Source organism: Prionailurus viverrinus, chromosome E1 (genome assembly GCF_022837055.1).
Source record: "Prionailurus viverrinus isolate Anna chromosome E1, UM_Priviv_1.0, whole genome shotgun sequence".
In the NCBI taxonomy this organism is placed as follows: Eukaryota; Metazoa; Chordata; class Mammalia; order Carnivora; family Felidae; genus Prionailurus; species Prionailurus viverrinus.
Genome location: NC_062574.1, coordinates 37856684 through 37877433, shown reverse-complemented (window position 1 = coordinate 37877433; position 20750 = coordinate 37856684). Strand labels below are relative to the sequence as shown.

At 46.0% G+C, this 20750-nt stretch overlaps 2 protein-coding genes across 3 annotated transcripts in view; both read right to left on the bottom strand.

The window, feature by feature from the left end:
• Nucleotides 1-268: 268 nt before the first annotated feature.
• Nucleotides 269-6940, bottom strand: LOC125151330 (translational activator of cytochrome c oxidase 1). The gene is made up of 5 exons (XM_047832102.1): nt 5147-6940; nt 3340-3446; nt 1892-2019; nt 1205-1382; nt 269-876 (listed from the first exon to the last, which is right to left on the bottom strand). The coding sequence occupies exons 1-5, from the start codon at nt 5424-5426 to the stop codon at nt 676-678; spliced, it is 894 nt and encodes a 297-aa protein (XP_047688058.1). The 5' UTR covers nt 5427-6940; the 3' UTR covers nt 269-675.
• Nucleotides 6941-9786: 2846 nt separating this feature from the next.
• DCAF7 (DDB1 and CUL4 associated factor 7) overlaps nt 9787-20750 on the bottom strand; it is a 30669-nt gene continuing 19705 nt past the window's right edge. Inside the window, exons 5-8 of one of the 2 annotated variants that reach the window (XR_007146732.1) lie at nt 17903-18112; nt 16841-16958; nt 14408-14645; nt 9787-9859 (exon numbers count right to left, since the gene is read on the bottom strand). Coding sequence is in view for 1 of the 2 variants with exons in the window: in XM_047832101.1 (XP_047688057.1) it covers nt 14473-14645; nt 16841-16958; nt 17903-18112 (501 nt within the window). In the remaining variant the exon portion in view is untranslated. Of the gene's footprint in view, nt 9860-14195; nt 14646-16840; nt 16959-17902; nt 18113-20750 lie in introns of those variants that run through there. The other variant, XM_047832101.1, reaches the window with a different exon arrangement.

Sequence of the window (20750 nt, the reverse complement as noted above, 5' to 3'; positions counted from 1 at the left end):
GGTCAATTAAAAAAAAAAAAAGTTCTGGAGTAGTGGAACTAAACCCATAGATGTCAAAGGAAGTCAACAGGGTTCCAACAGCTGGACAAAAACCCAGGAAACAGAAGACCCACACAATAGCAGTGCAGCAACCCACATCAATCACCTTATTATTATTATTATTTTTTTCAATCACCTTATTTAAGAGTAGCTTCCGAGGTGCCTGGGTGGCTCAGTTGATTATCTGGCTCTTGATTTCGGCTCAGGTCATTTGTGGGACTGAGCCCTGTGTCAGGCTTCATGCTGAGCGTGGAGCCTGCTTGAGATTCTCTCTCCCTCTGCCCCTCTACCTTGCTCAGGCATTCTCCCTCTCTCTCTTAAAAAAAAAAAAAAAAAAAGTAGTTTATAGTACATGGGTCCTCAGGGCACCTATCCTTCCCTGAGATCAGAGTCTGATTAGCTGGCTGTTTCCACCCTGCATCCAGGAGGGCTATGAGACATCAGCAGAACTGACAAAGAGTCCCCACAGAGATGTAGTGATTCCCTTGGCCTCAAAGGGCTGCAGGTCTTGGTTTTGTGTCTCCTAAGCTGCTAGGTCTCCAATCTGCTTCAGTCTCAGAGTACGCTGCAAAAGCCTGTGCTCCAGAAAGGGCTGCCAGTTGCCTAGGAAGGACCTCATGGGCACATACAGCCTGGTTACTCAATGTTGTCATAGACCTGGATCACATCCTCGTGGTTGCCAAGAGCCTGGATGAGAAGGGCAGCCTGCTCCAGGTCGGGGTCAGCGAGCCGCACCTTTGTGTTGGGGATGAATTCTAGCGAACAGGACACAGAACACAAGCCCAGCGAGTCCAGCTTCTTCCTCACTTGATGCAGTGAAGAGGCATCACAAATAAACTAGGGACAAAGGAAAGTCTGGTGAGGAGTCAGGAGGTAACAGGGTAAGGCCAGTCAGAACTCTGCAAAACCTGAATGCAATTACTATTATGAATCACCAGATTTAAGTTCTTTACGAGCAGAGATATAGTTTTCAGAGTTCTGAATCCTTCTCAAAGTCCTCAGTAAGCCCTTTCCAGTATTCACATAATAAATGTTTGTGCAATGTGTGAACTCTTTATGTCACCTGTACCCCAGGGCACAAAAGAAGAAACCGAGAGAGGCATGCCTTAACGCATCTATTAGGATCCTCTCAGAAGTCCACCAAACACTAAGTCTTCATACTCACTTTAAAAATGTTCTTTTCCTCTTCGTCTTCAGTTTCCTTGACATCTTCAGCTCCTGCTTCAATTGCCATCTCCAGGGCACGCTCTAGGTTCACGGCTTTCTTCTCTCGGTCCTCCACTCCAACCACGATCACCCCCTTTTTGTCAAAGGAGTGGCGAGCTCCATCAGCCATCATTCCCCTAAAAGGAAAGGAAATGCGCCAGACCAAATGCCTTTAGACTCAGCCTCCACATAGCACTGCATTCTAATACTCTTATTTCCCACCCAGCCTTCGGAGTATAGACATACATACTTCTGAAGGAGAAGATGCAGCTATGACCTGGCAAGGGAATAATCCAAACATATCTCCGTCCCCTACTTTCTGCCCTGATTGGAGTTTAGTGGATGCAAAAACTTTGCTCATCTTTTAAGATTCCAGTCTCGGTAGTACATTTTAAGACCTGGACATTATATGGCTACACATGAGGAAAATAGGCCAAAGAGCCCCTTCTACATCTAACGAACAAGTCTTCTGGATCCTGCCTAGTACAGAACGAGACAAGGGAGAAGAAATGATCCCACTTGGATTCTGCTAAGGATGAAGTGTGCTTAAAACTTGAAACACCGCCAAGAACAACAGTATTTTCCTTGCAAAGAATTGGAACTTTATGGCTTCATAGCCTTCCACTTTCCCTACACATATACCTACCCGTTCTTGTTCAGGATATGTCTGATGTCTGAATGGCACTTGGAGCCACTGTTGGATAATGCCTCAATGAGCAGGGAAGAGCCACCAGGGCCTCGGCCCTCATACAGCAAATAAACATCCTTGGTTTTCTGCAATAAACAACATGAGCACATTTTCCTGTTTCCCAGTTCCCTCCTGCATCCCAGCCCAGAACACAGATAACAACTCCATGGGAGGGGCTCTCTGGAGTAGAGCTTAGACTCTCAAGTCTTTATTGTTGTCCCCCACCGCTGAGAGGTGGCCCTTGGGACCAACTTTTGAGGTAACTGAAAGTATAACCCCTTACTGGGAAGGGAGTCTGTTTCTCTGGTCCCTGAACAATCAGTCAGCCATCTCCCAGTTTCATTTCCTCCCTTTCCCAGCTGAATCTCACATCTAACACACACACACACACACACCCCACCCAGCTCCCAAGACTCCTCCTCCTATGCCCACCCCGCATGAAACCCATCGGTGAAGTCTCCCCTGGGGTGCTGAGTACTGCTTCAGGAAATAGCACACTTGGGCCCTATCATAAGAACCACTGAAAATAGCAGGGCCACAAAATTCAAACAATTCATCAGAAGTCTAATGACCAATCAATCTCATCTGGACCTTCCATGCCACCTCCATTTATCCCTTGCCTGCACAACTTTCACGACTCTCTCCAAGCACCCTGCCCTGCTGCCTTTCCAGGAACTCCCAAATGACAATTTCTTCCTTCCACAGCCCACATGAAGGCAGTATTTATAAATGGTTAAAGAACAGGCTCTAGAGTCTGTCTGGTTTCAAGTCTGTCATTTTCTCTGTGACTTGGTCACCTAATCTTTCTGTTTCCCGGTTTCCACTTAAGGTTGTTTTGCGGATTCAGTGAGATAACGCATACAAAGTTCTTATCAAAGTGTTTGGCCTAGAGTAAGCACTCAATAATTATTGGCTATTAAGATGATTATCATTCCTCAAATCCTTCCTACTTGTCCCAGAGGAAGAGGTGTCCTCTCACCTGGGCTCAAAGACAATTCACATAACTGGGCTCTACATCCTTGCCCCTCCCACCATCACTATTGCCCCTGTCTCTCTTTCTACTGGCTCTTCTCCTTTAGGGCATAAATATCTGAAAAACAAACCTTTTCTCAATCTAATATTCCCCACACTGTGTCCCTTCTTTCTCTCTCATCTCCTCACATACTTGGCTAAGCAGTCCTAGGTCCGTAGGCCATATGCTTCTGTACATTGTCTATTCATCCTGTTCCTGATTATGCTCCCACAACCAATGTCCAAGGACACAGAGCCACCAGAAGGCTCTGTATTGAGGGTATCGACCACAATGCTACTCTTTTCTCTGATAATTTCAGAGTGTTTAGTGGCCTTCCAGACATGGGCCCCGGAGGGGCTGTGATCAATAAGAAAATGTCAAAGTGAGGACACACCCCCATTTTCAGTGATGCCTCAATCGTTGACTTGGGCATGTGCTTGCTGCGACACACCTCTAAGATGTTGGCCAGACTGCTGTTGAGTTCAGGGTTGGGGCCTCCTTCTGAGATAGAGAGAAAAGAGTGAGTGAAAACACTGCATTACAGCCAGGGGGAAAGAAGGGATTTCTGCCACTCTACCCACCTCCAGCCAGAAGAGCAGCAGGTCGCCACTTAGCTCTCAGTTCATTTAGAAATTAATTCAGCGTTTGAATACAGAGAAGTATTTTGGAAAAGAAGGTTCTAATTCACTCTTTAAGGGCGGATATCTTCCTGCTAGGTTTCAGTGAACACCACTTTGAATCGGGTAAGAAATGAAAATGGTACCAACATTTCCTGGACTTATTAATACCCCTTGCTCTGACACCACTATTTTGTAATTATTGAAACATTCACATGACAGCATGTAATCATGCTGTCTCTAAGAGTAGGGGCTATATCTCATTATCTTGTATTACCAGTGCACAAAACAAACATTCAATACTGTTATCTAACTCAGTATCAAGATTTTAGAAGAAAAGGAAGCAAAGAGAAATATCAGGCATGAGTTCTAGGGGTAAACTTATATTTACTGAGTGCCTATTATGCACCAGAAATGACCTCAAGGTAGGCACTATCCCTGTTTTAGATTAGAAAACTGAAACTCGGGCGCCTGGGTGGCGTCCGACTTCAGCCAGGTCACGATCTCGCGGTCCGTGAGTTTGAGCCCCGCGTCAGGCTCTGGGCTGATGGCTCAGAGCCTGGAGCCTGTTTCAGATGCTGTGTCTCCCTCTCTCTCTGCCCCTCCCCAGTTCATGCTCTGTTTCTCTCTGTCCCAAAAATAAATAAAAAACGTTGAAAAAAAAAGTTTAAAAAAAAGAAAACTGAAACTCAGGGAACCTGGGTGGCTCAGTTGGTTAAGTGTCCGACTCCAGCTCAGGTCATGATCTCATCATTTATGAGTTCGAGCCCTGCGTCAGGCTCTGTGCTGACAGCTCAGAGCCTGGAGCCTGCTTCACATTCGGTGTCTCCTTCTCTCTGTCCCTCCTCTGCTTTCACTCTCTCTCTCTCTCTCTCTCAAAAATAAATAAACATTTAAAAAAATAAAGAAAGAAAACTGAAACTCATCAAGGTTAAGCCATTTGCTCAAAGTCATACAGATAGTAAGTGACAGAAACCAAGTCTTCTTGACTCTGAAGTCCATAATTTTTATAGGACTTGTTCTCCACTCCTACAGGTATCTGACACTAAATACAAAAACAAAAACAAAAACAAAAAAGCCTTTCTACAGTGGCTACACAGTTGAAAAAACCATGCTTGCAAACTTACCTTCCAAGAAAATGTGTCTTAGGAAACCCTAACAAAGCAAACTGAGTCTGGGCAACTAACAGCTTTACTCAACGCCCCTGCCACACAACCTATGTGCTACCAGAGGGGACTAGAGGGTTTGATTTGTCTCTACTGAAAAGACACACGAGTGACCTTACCCTTAGGGTCTGTTTCTAAGAAGTACCCAGCTACACTCTAGAATGAAGTCACTTTCACCATTATCATCCTAAGAGCAACTCTGTGACAAGCAGGCATACGCTCAGCATCTGGAAAGGTGAGTGGAGACCTACAGTGTAGGGAGGTGTTTTGAACGTTTATAAAGTGGGCAACGGTGAGTATTAGGAAAAGAAAAGAATATGAAGGACCAAGGATCGGGGTTGGCTCTGGTTTAGCTCTGAGAGGCAAGCGAGGCTTTGGGCGCGGAGAGGACAGCAGCGGACGACCGTCAGGTTCTTACCTTTAACCGCCAGGCGGATGCTCAAACAGAGCTTGGAGAAGATGCGACTCCTTTCGGCGTCCTTGGGACCCTTGATATGCCGGACTTTGGACCACTTGTTGTGCCCTGCGGGGACCGCCGCGCTGAGGTGCAGCGTCCTGCCCGGAGCGGGGTTGCAGCCCGTGGGCTCAGGCTGGGAGGCCGCGAAGGTGGACGGAAGAGCCGCCCGGACACCGGGGCCTTGAGCCCACAAGCACCGGGCAGGAACTCTGCTTAGGCTGACAGCGGCCCAAGACGCCATCGGCCCCGACCCTGGGCCAAGGTCAGCAAGAGCAGCCAAAGAGCAGCGACCACGGTCAGCCCGTGGTGTCCGCCAGAGAAACAAGCAGGTCCCGAGCCTGCGGCTACCTCCGCCCTTCACCGGAGACCCAAGTGCTCAGGCCAGGCCGGGGAAGTAGTGACACGAAGCACCCTGCACCATCCCCGCGGAAGCCGGGAGTGGGTGCCCTCCATAAAGTAACACACTTCCTTTCCCCGGTCCGTTCCGGAAACGTGCCCCCATCGCCCACAAAATCCGTTCCGCCTCGTGGTACTCGCTTGTTTGTCGTACTTGTGCAGAGCTGGGGCGAAGCGGGGCGACCTTTTTTTTTTTTTTTTTTTTTTTTTAAGCTGTAACTAATAGTTCACTTAGGAATTTATTATTGTTATCTAAGCTTCTTTGCGATGGGCTCGGCACTCTCCTCGTACTTTGCCATATTAGAAACATCAGATTACTCCTAGTACTTCTCCCAGTTCCTTTGTTCAACACAAACCTGTCTTTGCTGGTCTTTGTTCCACTTGACTTCACTTGGCTAACTTTTGTTTTCCTTCCAGATTCAGCTCAGGCATCATTTTCCACCAAATGGAAACATCTCCAGATTCTCCAGTCGGGTTCAGATGCCCTACTTTGTGCTCACATAACTCTTTATACACGTCTGTACCTTAGCACATAACTTTTTAATATAAACATGTTTATGGCTCTGCCACAGTATTAAATTCTTTGAGAGCAGGTTGGTACCCTTGTGTCTGGCACAGTTCTTCGGGTTTTTTGTTTTGTTTTGTTTTGTTTTAAACAGCTTTATTGACATGATTTACATGTCATACAAGTCACCAATTTAAAGTGTATAATGGCTTTTAGTATATGTATTCACAGATTTGTGTTGCCATCATAACAATCAATTTTACATTTTAGTCACCCCAGAAAGAAACCTTTTACCCATTAGTCATTGCCCATTTCCCCCCAATTCCCTCAGTCCTAGGAAACCACCAATTTACTTCTGCCTCTATGGGTTTGCCTATTCTGAACATCTCATGTGAACAGAATCATACAATATGTGGTCCTCTGTGACTGCCTTCTTTCACTTAGCATATAGTGTTTCTAGGCTTCATCCATGTAGCATGTCAGTATTTCATTCCTTTTAATTGCCAAAAAATATTCCATTGTATGGATATACCAATTTTATTTACCCATTCATCAGTTGATGGACATTTGGGTTGTTTCCACCTTTTGACTATATGAATAATATTGTCATGAACATTTATGTTCAAGTTTTTGTACAGACATGTTTTTGTTTCTCTTGGGTATACAACAAGGAGTGGAACTGGTGGGTTGTATAGTAACTCCATTCAACCTTTTGAGGAACTGCCACAGTTTTCCAAAACAGTTGCATTATTTTACATTCCCACCAGCAATGTATGAGGTTTCCACTTTTCTGTACATCCTTGCCAACACATCTCTTTTTGACTATAGCTGTTGACATCCTAGTGGGTATGAAGTGGTTTCTTTTTTTTTTTTTTTATGTTTATTCATTTTGAGACAGAGAGACATAGCATGAGGCGGGGGGAAGGGCTGAGAGAGAGGCAGACAACAGCATCCGACGCAGGCTCCAGGCTCTGAGCTGTCAGCAGAGAGCCTGATGCGGGGCTCGAACTCACGTGCTCTGAGATCATGACCTGAGCTGAAGTAGGACGCTTAACCCACTGAGCCACCCAGGTGCCCCATGAAGTGGTTTCTCATTGTGGTTTTGATTTGTATTTCCCTAATGACGAATGATGTCAAACATCTTTTCATGTGCTTATGAAAATACTATTCATAGATAGTATTACTTTTTGTAATTTAAAAATATAGTATAATATAAATGTTACTTTGAATAGCAAAAAGCAAATTAAGAGAATTTATAATTGCAAATAAGCATAAAGGCCAAAGTGAAGTTTGAGGTTGCCCTTGTCCAATCAGCCTAAGTCTACCAAGGCAAATCTGTAGTTCAACAAAGTCAGACTATAGACTCACTGCAACAAGGAAAACTGCGCACTATAGGGATGGTGGGGTGTCTCACCAAACAAAGGAAAAGATTTGTATATGTACTAATATAGTATAATATAGTATATGTACTAATATAGTATATGTACTAATATACATATAGTATGGACAAAGGTGGAGGTTAGGCGAAATTTCAATGAAATAGAATTTGATAGGCTCAAAGGAACACAGAGCTGTATGAAAAGTGGGTGAACATCAGTTCTGGACTGCAAAGCAGACAGAGTTTAGTTTCTGTGGAAACTACAAAGCTAAGTGGGGAATGCTATATTCAAAAACCCCTGCTCTGAGGTTCTATACCTGGCTGGAAATCAAGGCTGCTTCTCTGCCAGTGATTTGGATTCTCCAAGCAAGACTGTAGGTCTTCATTCTCACAGATATCATTTCAAACAGCAAACTTGCTGACAGTCTATGATTTTAGAGAACAAAGTTTTTCAGTGAATTAAAAAAAGAAAAGAAAGTAGTCACTGTTATGACACAGCTATGCTTGGGAGAAATATTGTTTCTTGTTAACTTTGCAGCTGCTTTTATCTGTGTCTCTATCTGTGATGAACAGCAGGGCGGAGTTTTACTTTCTCAGTCTGAGCTAATACTTAACTGTTCTCAAGATAAATTCACAGATGACTGAACCATTCTAGAGCCTGGTTTTCAGGATCATTGAAGTCATGGTATGACAGAGATACAACTATTTATCTGCCACTTTTATTTCCTCTTCCGAGGCACACAGGAAGATGATCCTTCTTGACCTTCCTTGGAATCATGTGACTAAATCTGGCAGATACGGGCAGAAGTGAGTAAGCCACTTCCAGACCCTATCTTGAAAAACGTATCTCTCCCTCCCACACGTTCTGGATGATCTAGCTGACCAACCTCCAAAGAACTTCATGTAAGCAAAAAGTAAAATTTTGTTGTGTTCAGTCTGAGGCTTGGGGGTTTGTTCCTGCAGCTTAGCCCAGGCTATCAAGGTGAATAATGCCAGTGTTGACTCTCCCAGTTCTCCCCTTAAAAAACAAAGAGCAGGAATCTCATATTTCCCATAAAATACATGTTGTCAGACCATACAGCACAATTCTAACAGAGCCAGAAGGTGCTTATTTTGCCACACAGTTTAAACTCTTAGAGTGCACACTTCTTTCCCAGACTCACTGCCATCCCCAGATCAACGCTTCCAACACAATGGCAACTACTTGCCAAATACTGCCTCATGGCATCAATCACAATTTGCCCTTCTTCTCTTCCCTTGAAATGGTTAAACATAAGCACAGAATGAAAATAAAAATAAAAATAAACGGAGGGAGTGTTCGTCTAGGACCTGGAGCATTTGAATAGCAGTGGGGATAGGCACTCCTCCCTCCTACCAAATTGGGGCGTAGGCTGAGCAAACTGGCCTGGTCGCGGAAACCCTAGTTAGCCATCAGAACCTGGTGTCCAAACCCCGAGGGTCTGGGAGTTATCATTTGTCATCTTTCACAGCCAATAGTTCACTGAATCTTATTACCCCATCTCTTAAGTCTCTTCAGTTATGCCCTGTCCTCTCCTTCCTGCTGTTCCTGCTTTAGTTCAGGCTTTTACTTTTTCTCATCTTGATTATTATAATAGGTGAACTGACTCCATTTCACCTCCTACTCAGGCATTTTTTTCATGGCCTCCTAAAGTGCAATTCTGAGCATGACTTCCCTCTATGTAAATTTTCCAAAGTCTCATATAGGAGTTAAGGCCTGAACTTTCTGCAAAGCACAAAAGATGCTGCTTCATCTGGCTCCTGCTTACCTCTCTAGCCTCATTTCCTGCCATTCCCCATACAAAACCCCGTATCAACTTCTATTTCTCTGAATATGGCCATATTATTTCTTGCCTCTAGAGTTGTATGTGGATATTCTCTCTGCCTTAAATGTCTTTCCCTATTCCCGGAGAGCTCCTACTCAGCCTTCAAAACCCAGTTCAAACATCCTTCATCTTGTGAAGTTTTCCCTGACCTCCTCTGGCTCCTACTCAGATCACCCAGGTGATCACCTTCTCTGGGCGATCACCTCCTCCTCAGGAGGCAGCCTGTAAGCCTAAACATACCCATTATTGCAAAAACTGCCAGTAACTGTTTATGTGGATGTCTCCTCTGGGAGACTGCAAGTAATTTGAAGGCCATGGCCCCTGGCATAGGGTAGATGCTCTGTGTTTGGTTAAAGGTGATGAGTCAGGCTGTCAGATAGTGTGATGGGCTGGGGCAGACTCTAACCCCCCAGCCAGAGTCTCTGGAATGTGCCCACAGTGGCAGAATGGGAAGAACTGAATTCATTACAAGAAGAAATTCAGTCTATACATGTTCAAGTTTTATTACAAAGTATGATGGGCAGAAAATACGGTACTTCTTATACAGGAGGCTGAAACAGAATGAAAGGGTGAAAATTAGGTTTAATATACTCAGGAAGCAAGAAATAAAGTCATAGATGTAACACTCCACTTTCAGGTGTCTTTGAAGTAGCCTTCAATGGAGATTTACCATTGTGGTTTCACAGCACAGTGTTAACATTTTATTACAAGCCCTGTGTACAATCAATCCTGTGATAATAATATTTTAAAAAGAAAAATGGTGATAGTACAGTTCTGCAAGGGGGCAGCTTCCTCTCCACCTGACCATGGGATGTCACAAAACCTATAGTATAGAGGAAAAGCTTAAATATATAACAAGAAATTAAGTTCAGACATACTAGGCTAAAGGGGGCAGAAACTGATTGGCTAGAGCTTAACATTTCAGAGAATAAGAAATCTCCATTTTCTACATAGAGGTTTGTACAATCATGCTACAAGTTCACACTCGGGGCCGGGGCGGGGGGGGGGGGGGGGCGGGTAGTCACTGACAGGGTCATAATATACACAGAAACCCAAGCAAGTGATTCATTCTCAACTCAAGCAAGTCAAAGCTTTAGGTCACCAAGTTTTGTCACACACTGTATTACCACAGCCAACCCCAGGTGAGAACATTTCTCTTAAACAGCAGACACCACAAGTCCATATTCACTGGGTTGTCCTCAAGGTGGGTCCTTGTGAGTTTTCCAGCTGTTACACAGACTGCCAACATCTTTCTTCTTGAGTTCATACTTTCACTAGCTTAGCTGTTTCTGGTTTGATACACCAGTCTAAGCCTCTCTGGGAAGGCACCTGCATGTTTCCATACTTAAAAAAAATAATATCCACAAAGTAGCCTGAGAGGACCGGGCCCATACTGTGCAGCCACACCTTTGACTTTGAGTGCCAGCGGCAATGACAATGGTGGGAGAAAAGGGTGCAGGTGGGAGAGGTGGGCAAGGCTCTGCAACATGAGACACTCTGGACAGCTGGCCCAGCCAGTACAGAGAGCCTTGTCCAGGGTTCACAGTGACTACTCAGCTTAGCTCTCCTCCCTGGGAAATCACAACCTAAGTGCCAGGCATGACCCTCCTTCCTCATCCTGGAGTGCAGAGAGTAAAGGGAAGTGTCTGCTTTGAGAGAGGCGTCTACTTGAATGGTCTCCCTTACTCCAAGCCAGGAGGCAAAGGAGCTGCCATATTCTCAAACTGGGGAAGGTGGCAGGACCACACGGAGCTGCCCCTCCCATGTGTGGTAAACCCTGCAGCTCCCACTGTTCTTACAGCCTCAGAATTCGAGGCCCAGGCTGCAGCAGGGAGAAAGTTCCATGGTGGCAAGGCCAGAGGAAGAGAAAAGAAAAAGGAGGGGGAGAAAAGTAGGCATGACTGGTTATAACCTCTGCTTCCTCTGCTCTGTACAAATCTACAACCAAGAAAAGCCATGGTTTGGAATGGTCACGGGACTCCCAACACCTACAGATTTCTGCCACCAAACATCACCTATGGCTGCACTACTGCAGGAAGAGGCTCCTGTCCCCAGTTACCCAGGTCATACCCGATGAATGGCCCAGAAAGGCTGACACAAGCCGAGGGCGCAGTCTCATTCCATGGCCACCTCAGACCTTTCCTGCCCTTTGATATTTTCTCCCTAGATCTAAAGAAACACTTACCATTGACTTTCTCCCAAATCCTAAATCTCCTCTGAAAATTTCAGCCAAAACTATCATCAAAACCTCGTAGGAGTCTCAATTTTTTCTGTTTCTTTCCAAATCTTAACCAGTTCTTTGAGAGCTGATCCTCGTTCTGTTAAGAAATTCTCACCCAGTTATCAAGTATCTCCCCTCTTCAAGTCCTCAACTTGCTGTCTCATTCCTCCCTGGAAGGAGAGAGTTCCAACTCTTCTGGGTGTAAACACTCAAGTCCTTGAAGGACGTGTACCCATTCACCAACTCTCTGATGTGGTATCTTAGGCCAAATTTACTCAGCACCTCTCCCTCTCCTCAGACAAGGAAAACAGAAGCAGCCTCGGCCCTGGGTGCAGGAGCACATCAAAGGGCCACCACCAGGAGAGCAGAGCCCAGACACGCCGCTGCTGCCTGGCCTTCCCAGGGAAGTCCTGGCCGCTGCTCCTCTCACACCAGAGGACAACAGATGCAGAGCCTCCCACCCATTCCCTCCTGGTGTCAATTTGAAAATCTAAACCAATTAAATAGACTACAACAGATCTCCATTTCCTGGAGCATGCCTGACTAAGAGGCTTTCTAAATCTTGAGACTACAGAAAGCCCCCCCTCAGCCGAGGGGCCATCTGGCCTCTGGTAAAAACGGAGGGCAAGAGAGCTGATCAAAATACCAGCATCTCAGCAACTGTGACTGTGTGTGTGTGTTTGCTCAGGGAGACTGGGGAGTCTCACCTGGGCCCCAGGTGGGATGTCAGGAGGAGGACTGCATTGCAGGGCCTAGGGAGGGGTGAGAGGGCAGGGAGTCCACAGGGCAAGGGAAAACCACCACCAAAAGTTGTTGGTTTCCAGAGTAAATAACAAAATTATGCAAACATATTCTAATTACTATTGGCTAATATCTTTCCCTTGTTTTTGAGTTCCGGTCGACAAATCGTCTCACCATTCAGACCACGTTTAAGTGCAGATCAGGAATCTTAACTTAGAACTCAGTGCCCCAGCAGGCCCAGCCCCTCCTTATCACCTCTGACCTCCACTTCAGGCCCTTTTCCATGGTAAGGACATGATGGCCTCCTAAAGCAAGCAACCATCAAGTCAGACTTGCTACCCTTAAGAAGGACCCTGGAACCAGCAAATACAATTGCAAACAGAGGAGGGTTCTGACCAAGAACTGCTCGCTTCACGCTGCCAAATGACACAGAGCAAATCTGGTAGCAACTGCAGAAAAGTCAACTTCAAATGGATGGCAAGCTAACGAGCCCCAAATCCAGAATAATAAAGTGAAAAAGGAGGGGAAATACACTAAGAAAAGAGCCCCCTTTTTTGAACGAGCCCCCGTGTAGTAAAGCGAAGAGCCGTGACTTTAGGGATACAAATACATCTGCTCTGGAAAAGAAGTCTCGACCAAAAGAGTTTAAGGGCCCAGGAAAACAAAACTGTTTTGTTTCTCAAGCGCAGGTGAGAGCCCAAGCAGACAAAACCACCAGCCTTGAGGTCTGCGACTCTCCTACTGAACAGATGCGCAACTTAGAGGGGCTCAAAAACCTGTGGCAGAACACGACAGACCGAAGTCCCCTCGGGCTCTGAGCATGTCCCAAACTCCACCTGCCCAAAGACTCATCTTCCACTGGAATCACACACAAGCCCCCTCCATGGAGCTCACCCACATAACGGAAACAGACACTGCGGCCTGCAAGTCCAATACTGCTCAGAACCCGAATGGGGTGGGAAGGTAACAGGTGTGCACAAACTGGCTGGCCTGCAGCTATCTATTCACTTGACGGCCAGGGATTATCACAGCCTATTAGTCCACTCCTTCCAGGGGCTGACGGTCTCCCACACTGGACAGGAGACCTTGTTCAGGATCAGATGCACTGATGATGTGCCTCTCAAGCAGGACTCTCTCACCCCACGGCGCTCCAAGAGTGGCCAACCACCAGTCACAGCAAACTAACCCAACAGAGATCATAAAGATCAGCTTACAGATTGTGCTTGTCTATCATTCAAGCCATGGAAGAAAATGGTCTGAGACTCACATCTGGAGAGAAGAACAGACTAGGAAACTGTGTGCTGGAAATGCACTCTAAGCTCAGCTTTCCTGAAACCATTCCCTTCACGTCAGGCATGCCGTCTCTCTCAGCTCTAACACGTTCCCAGTAGGTCCCACCGGGGTTGGACAGAGGTACTTGAGGAAGTAACAGAAGGCTTCCCATGTCTGTTTTGGAGCCCAGAATGCCCTTGCGAAGAGGCAGGCTGAGGAAAGGTGAGAGAGCTGGCCGACTTCAGAGCACCGGGGCGGTTTGGGACTCCTGGTCAGGTATGCTACACTCAGTGATTCAAGAAGGCAAACTGCTCATGGGGTCAAGGGCCCAGTGCCAGATCCAGGCACTGAGGGGAGAGAGGAAGTGCTAAGAGGGTGGACTAGGAAACAAAGGCAGAAACCAGGAAGAATAAAATTCTTTTCATAAAAAAATTAGCCTGATAGGTAAAAAATATACAAAGTTGAAATTTGTTAAAGACATTGATAGTAAGAGGAAAAAACTCCAAATTGGTATTGTTCCCACTTAAGTGCTAACATGACATGGACACGGATTGCTGCCTTAGGCAGCAGACAGAGAAGAGACATCTGGGACAGATGAATACAAACACAGCCAGTGCCTGTAATGCTCATTAACACAACAGCTGACAAACAAATATAGAGAAAAGTTTAATGGAGGAACCAAAGGAGAAGAGGAAAGGAGAGAACATCTTAAAACTCAGCCCTGGGCTGAGGAGGCGCCGACAGCACTGAGTCTGGCACAGACAGCGATGGGATGACTGGCCAGGAACTCCTAGAGCAGCTTCTGGTAACAGTGGTGCAAAGCAATGAAAGACATACTGGCCACCAGAAACACGTTGCTTCTTACTTTGGGGACGGGGCAGAGGCAGGAAACACACAAGCCCCTGCCACGTGGGCAAGGCGCCGCCAGTGCTACACTCTGAGTATCTCCAGGCAGTTGTTGTAGCAGATGGCAATCCAGTCAGGCTGAGTCGATGCCCACTGCACGTTGTTGATCTCTCCTTCGGCTGTGTAGGCCAGGATAGGGTCCTCGATGGCCCGGGGCATTTGCTGGATGTCCCAGATGAGAGCCTGGTGATCATCCGCTAGTGACAGAGAAAGCCAGCAAGCAAGGTCACAAGTCAGGAGGATAATGATCCCAGCATCTGGGGTAGGTGGAGGTATCACAGTTCACAAAGCATTTGCTCACCAAGACCCCAGCAGGGGAGGTTTTATTTTAAGCCCCCTTTTTATAGATGAAGAAACTGAGATTCAGAAATGTTAAGGAACTCGCCCCAAACCATGGAGCTATGCAGCCAGGGAATGGCAAAGCCAGGACTCGGAGCAAGGCCTCTGATGTGTCCCAGGGCCCCATTCGCTGCAGCAGAGCTGAGATGGTAGAATGGGACTTAAATGGGCACCTCTCACCTGGGGCAACATCAAGAAAGGATGGTGGGATAAAAAATGATCCCCAAACACGTCATTTTCAGCCACTTAAAGTATTTCAGCGATTAAAGATACCTCTCTAATGATTCCACTTAATGGGATTTTACCCCATTTTATGGACTTCTATAGTTCGATGAGGTGTTGTTATCAGATGAGATAAAGTGCTGAGTGGACTCATGTTATTAAAAACAATTTTCCCTAGAAAAGTGCCCTGGGAAATACCAGAAAGAAGGTAATAACCTTAACAAAAATAAATAAGCACATGAAAAATGACTGGAAGAAAATATATAAAAATGAGAACAGCGGTATTATGAGGATGGCAAAGTAATGAATTAGGTTTACTTTTTTCTATTTGATAAGTGATCTGTAATGTGGTTATTTACTTTTATAATCAAAATAATAAGTTCTTAATTTCAGAGACGAAAAATAAAGAGGCAATGACCTTCAATACCATGGTGTCCCCTGATCCCATCAGCCCAGCCTGATGTGAAAACCTGTCTCTGATACACAGTAGATCTGAATAAACTAAGCCCTAACAGGCCAGGTTCATGTGGGCAACACTAGCCTTCTACCAAGGCCGTACAACCTGGGCCCTTCCCAGGGACAACCTCTGTCAGGAACCCTGGGGGTTTATTTGCAACATTCAGGACCTCTAAAGGACTAAGTTCCTTTTTCTCGGTGCTGCTCTCAACCAAGCGCATTCTTCAGCCACAGCTCCTTCACCTGAAGGGACTCAAAACAGGTGCAACATACATAGCAGCGAGCCAGACAAAGGCAGCTGCCAGGAGCAGAAGATGGGTTTCTACTGGGGGGCACTGGTACTGTTCTCCACAAACAATGGACAACATCTTTCTTTTCTCCTTGTCTCACCCTTCCCTATCCACACCCCTGGGGGAAAAAGAAGGCAACAATGAAGGAATCAGACCGCAACCCGAGGTGCACAGGCCATAGGCCCCCAACTGCTCCTCAATGACATACAGGCATGAGCAGAGGGCCAAAAACAGGAAAAGTTTCATGCCTTCCAAATTAATACTAAAATAGCAGAAAACCACCAAACGACATTGCTCCTTTGGCTCCATAATGAACAAGAAAATGAGGATGCTACTGATTAGCGAGGAGAGGGAAAAGTATGTTAGAAGGAAACCTGAGGCACTGAAAATGAAAAAGATAAGGAGCAGAACACGACGGGGCGAGCGGAATCCTGTCTTTATAAAATAAAGGGACAGATATTCATACTAGGGGATGTGTGTATGCATGCACCCACATAAAAAGGTCTGAAAGAGACACGCTGTTGTTAGAGGTCACCTCTACAGAGAATGGGACTGAGGCGGAAATAGGGCAGGAAGGAGAAAAGATAACTTTCACCTTCCTATTTTATATACCTCGGTATTGTTTTAATTTTTAATAACAGACTCATATTATTTCCAGAATAAAAGCACACTGACTACCAGCATATTTTAAGGGGTACAGTTTTTGGTCTGGCAAATGGTGAGATGGGGACTACAAGTCACACACTACTGATCAGGCCATGCAGTGCCTTCAACACACCCAGAGCCCACTGTAAGTTCGTTCTGTGTCCCCAGGGAGTATCAGTGTGAGGCACAGCCTACAACTGATACATGATGTGAACGGTATACAGAAGAAGCTCCACTATCACGGAGATACAAGGTCATCTGGAAATCTGGAATGCTTCCATTTCACAAGTGGGGGGAAGCTCCAAATTGAGTTCCTTTGTTAAAGTTCTCAAACCATCCTTAGAAAATAGTTAAGGATTACACTTCTACGGAGACAAGAAGAAGATCTCCTGACCTCTCCCTCCCCATTGCTCCTCCCCACCCCCTGCCACCATGATTACCTGCAGTGCAGATGTGGCAGGATGAATGCGGGGCCCAAGCAATGCCATTGACACACGCTCGGTGGTTGTTTAACCTGGCAACAGGTGTGCAGGGAACTCGGACATCCAGAATCACTACCTGCAGAAATAACAAGTAAAAGGCCCCGGAACTTCAGGGTGTAACAGGAAAATAAGACACTACACAAGAAAAAAAAAAATTCGAAAGCATAACTTGTCCATTTGTGGATTAAAGACCATTAGAGACAAGAGGGTCTTGGTCCCAAAAGCAGCGATAGGGTTGAGAAAGGAAGAAAAAGACCCAGGTAGTTTATAGTCTGTATCTCAAACAACATAGGGCCTTTGAACTAAAGGTGAGAAGCAGGAGAGGTAACATGAATTTGGATAATCCACCAAGTCCTATTAGATACATGTGCTAAGAATTCTGTGCATGTTCAGCTGACAGAATGAGAGCCCTCTTCCCACAACCCCCAAAGCAGAAAGTGAAATGTAAGAAGTCTGAGGTACTGGCTTCACCAAAAGTTCATGACTGTATCATCTCCACCCACACTTCACTGCTTTTATCAAGCAACAGGCCACAGAGAGTTGCCATTGCCATGTGTGTTTGCTAAAGCTGGAAGAATCTGTCCAGACTCGAGAAGGGGATAACCGCCTGTTTCTCTACTCAGCACCATAAGCACATATGATTTGGTTTACTTTTTAGACACTGCTTTTCTTGGCTCCAACTCCAGTGCTCCAAACAGTAAAAGTTCTTAACATGCGGTCCTTGTTCTAGATCAGGCTTTCTCAATCTTACCACTCTTGACATTTGGGGTAAGATAATTCGTTACTGGGGGCTCTTGTGTGCATTGCAGGATGTTTAGCAGTAGCCCTGGCATCTGCCTACTAGATACTGGTAGCACCGTCCCCTGCCCCCAAGTTGGGACAACCCACAATGTCTCCAGACATTTCCAAAAATCCACTGGAGAGAAAACTGCCACGAGCTGAGAGCCACTCTTCTAGATACACTAAGCAGTCCCACCGTTAGGTGGCCAGGCCTATGTCAGCCTGAAGCAGGGCACTCACCTCCATTCCATCCATGGCCATGGTGGCCAGGTAATTCGGGTCCTGCTTGTTCCAGCAGAGCCGAAGTAGTGGGTGATGCTGTGGGTCTTCATAAATGATGGTGCTGTGTTCTAGATGGCGGAGGTCAAACATCCTCACGGAGCCATCAGCGCCCACAGAGGCAAACATGTCCCTGCCACCCCCAGCCCGACTAAATGCAATATCATAGACCTGTTGGTGAATAAGAAGTTTCAGTCAGATTCAGATCCGTCACCTTCTTTTCCGGTAGCAGGGAACACGGCTATCCCTAGCTCACCTAACCCCCCCACCTCAAGACACAGGAGGAGGTAAGTAAAGCCAAACAATATCTGTGAATACTGGCAGCTGAGAGCTCTAACATCAGTGACGTTCCAAAGAATGAAGATCATTCTGCTACACAAATTGGCTGGCTTCTTCCTGCATTCCTGCCCTTCCAAGTCTTTTTCCTCCCACCCTGGTGATAAAGCAAAGACCACATACCCTGCTGAGCAGCAGGGCACAAGTCTGAGCAAGTATTCTGTATGCTGCAAGCCAGTAGCTGTCTTCTGCCACACTATAAAATTGAAACATTTATTTCCTGGGCTTTGGTTTTGGCTTTTGTCTGTGCGTGATCAGAGACAGATCCATGACCACCACATTAAGGCCATCAATTTGAGAGGTGGAAGCAGCCCTCCTGTGGCCACTTAATAGCAGCCAGGCTGGTTCTGCTGTGAAACCTGGACCTGAGACTCATTTTCAAGAAACAAGTAATAGCAGTTTTGAATCATGGGAGACTCAGGTGTTCCTATATTCACAAAGAGGTTTAGTGTCACTCACTTATCCTAGGACATGCTCGGCTTCTTCTCCTAGTTGGTCTGTGTTGAGAAGTGAATCAATTTAGGTTTTGAATAATTATTTTCTGCATTTATTACTTGCTGCAAACACTGCACACCTCTAATATCTATGAAGTATCAGAGGCAGAGAGCAACAGAGAGCTTCAGAGAAAGAAAGGGATGAGAAGAGACAGACAAAGCCAGAGCCAGAGCAGAGAGAGGAAAAAACTGAAAAACAAATGCCAAGGACCTTCTGGGGTCAAGGATAGTAACAGTTGACTTCTGGGAGACATAAGTGGCATCTCCACTACTGTCACTCCAGCCTTCTTGAGGTTCTGCCTAAGGGACAGTGCCAAAGGAGCATCTATTTCTATTCAACCTCATAAACTCCTTTTTCTCTGGCTGACGACGAAGAAATTGAGCTTCTCTTTCTACAGTAGGAATTAGGAGTGGTTCAAATGCAAACCGGGCCGGTCATCACAATGAGGCCTGGCAGGTCTAGGCTCCGTCTAGCACTGTCCAGCTACATTAGGGCAAGGGCTGTTTACAGGATGCGTACCCCACGGGCTGGCTCCAGGTAACTCCTGGGGACAGGGACACCACAGCTGCATCGCTGCAGGCAATGTGGCCGAATGTGTAAAGCTCTCCCAGCTCTGAGTGACTGCTCTTTCAGCCGTGTTCCACCGGGAATTTCATCATAAAACAAGGGAAGGTGAAAGTCCCCGCTACCCTCCTCCACACTCTGCGGCAGGCAGCAACTAGAACCTCCTCACAAGTCTCCACTTTGACAGAGAGAGGTAGAGTGAGAAAAGCAAAAGCCTAGGAGGTGTCACTGCTTCTCTGAGAGCCAGGGTGCTGTCCCAGGGTCGGTTTGCTGTTAAGACCCATTCCTGGTCCTTGCTCCTGGTAGGGAGAAGCTAAGGTGTTCTCATTCCCTCTCTCTGTTCCTCAAGTGTCTCTGGCAGTGGCTGTATCCTCTCCATGGTTTTAGCTTCTGCCAGGGAGACACAGCCCCTGGTTCCCAGCCCCTCTAGTCGACAGACAGTAGCAGCTCCCCACTGCTCCCATTCTCCCCGTTACCTCACTGCTGCCAGTGTGGCTTTCCAGCTTCACCAGGGTCTCTACGGGCAATGCCCTAGGTTAAAGCCCGAGTTTAAATATGTAGAATAGTTCTAGTTGTCTGGGTTGGATCCTGACAGAGAAGAGCAGGCTAAGTCATCACGTAACTAAAATACAGCAAACTGTTCCACTTGATGCCAAGAGGGCTTCCAGAAGTTCCTTACTGGTCCTCTCTGTAGGAAAAATTGTTCCTTTGCCCTTTAGCTTAGCAGCAACCAAGTCCGGCGGTCTTGTAACAGATCTTACCCTTAGGGGTGCAGAAAGCCAAAGACCAAGCCCTTGCTAAGAGTGATAACCTGGTCACCATCTTCCCATTCTGAGGACAACCTCAAGTGTCTGACCTGAGGTCAAGGCTTTTTTTTTTTTTTTTTTTTTTTTAAATCTGTACTAATACTCCTTGCTGCGCAGGGTAAGGGAGAAAAGAAAAGGAAACACTACCCACAGGAAATCAGAGTATAAGGAGCATGCAGCAGCTCTGGGAGGAAAAGATTTATGACCCATTTCCAAAAGCACTCCTCAGAAAAATGCTTTGATCCAAGCACAATCACAAAAGCTCCCCCCAGCTTTCCCAATAAACATTAGGAGAAACATCACCATGAAAATAAGCCATGTTCCATTCCAAACCGTATTAAAATTATTAAGGAACATACTAGAATTTCATAAGCCAAGTTGAGAGAAAAAATGATTTAGGTTTGTCTGCCAAGAAATTTTCCCTCTACCTGGCTTCCCCCCACTTCCTTCCAAAAATTAATATATTTCAAAATAAGTGTTATTTCTGAATCACATCAGGTCCAAGTTTGTCTCTAAGAGAGTTCATCATTACAGAACAGCAATCTCTGGCACAGAAAACTACACATGGCAGATTAAGTTGTTTATATCAGTCAAAAAAACCCCACACA

Excerpts from the sequence above, each read along its gene's own strand:
- LOC125151330 (XM_047832102.1), bottom strand. The coding sequence starts at position 5,426 with ATGGCGTCTTGGGCCGCTGTCAGCCTAAGCAGAGTTCCTGCCCGGTGC. Across the intron at positions 3,447-5,146 it reads CATCCGCCTGGCGGTTAAAG|AAGGAGGCCCCAACCCTGAA; the intron begins GTAAGAACCTGA and ends TCTCTATCTCAG. Across the intron at positions 877-1,204 it reads AGGAAAAGAACATTTTTAAA|TTTATTTGTGATGCCTCTTC; the intron begins GTGAGTATGAAG and ends CTTTGTCCCTAG.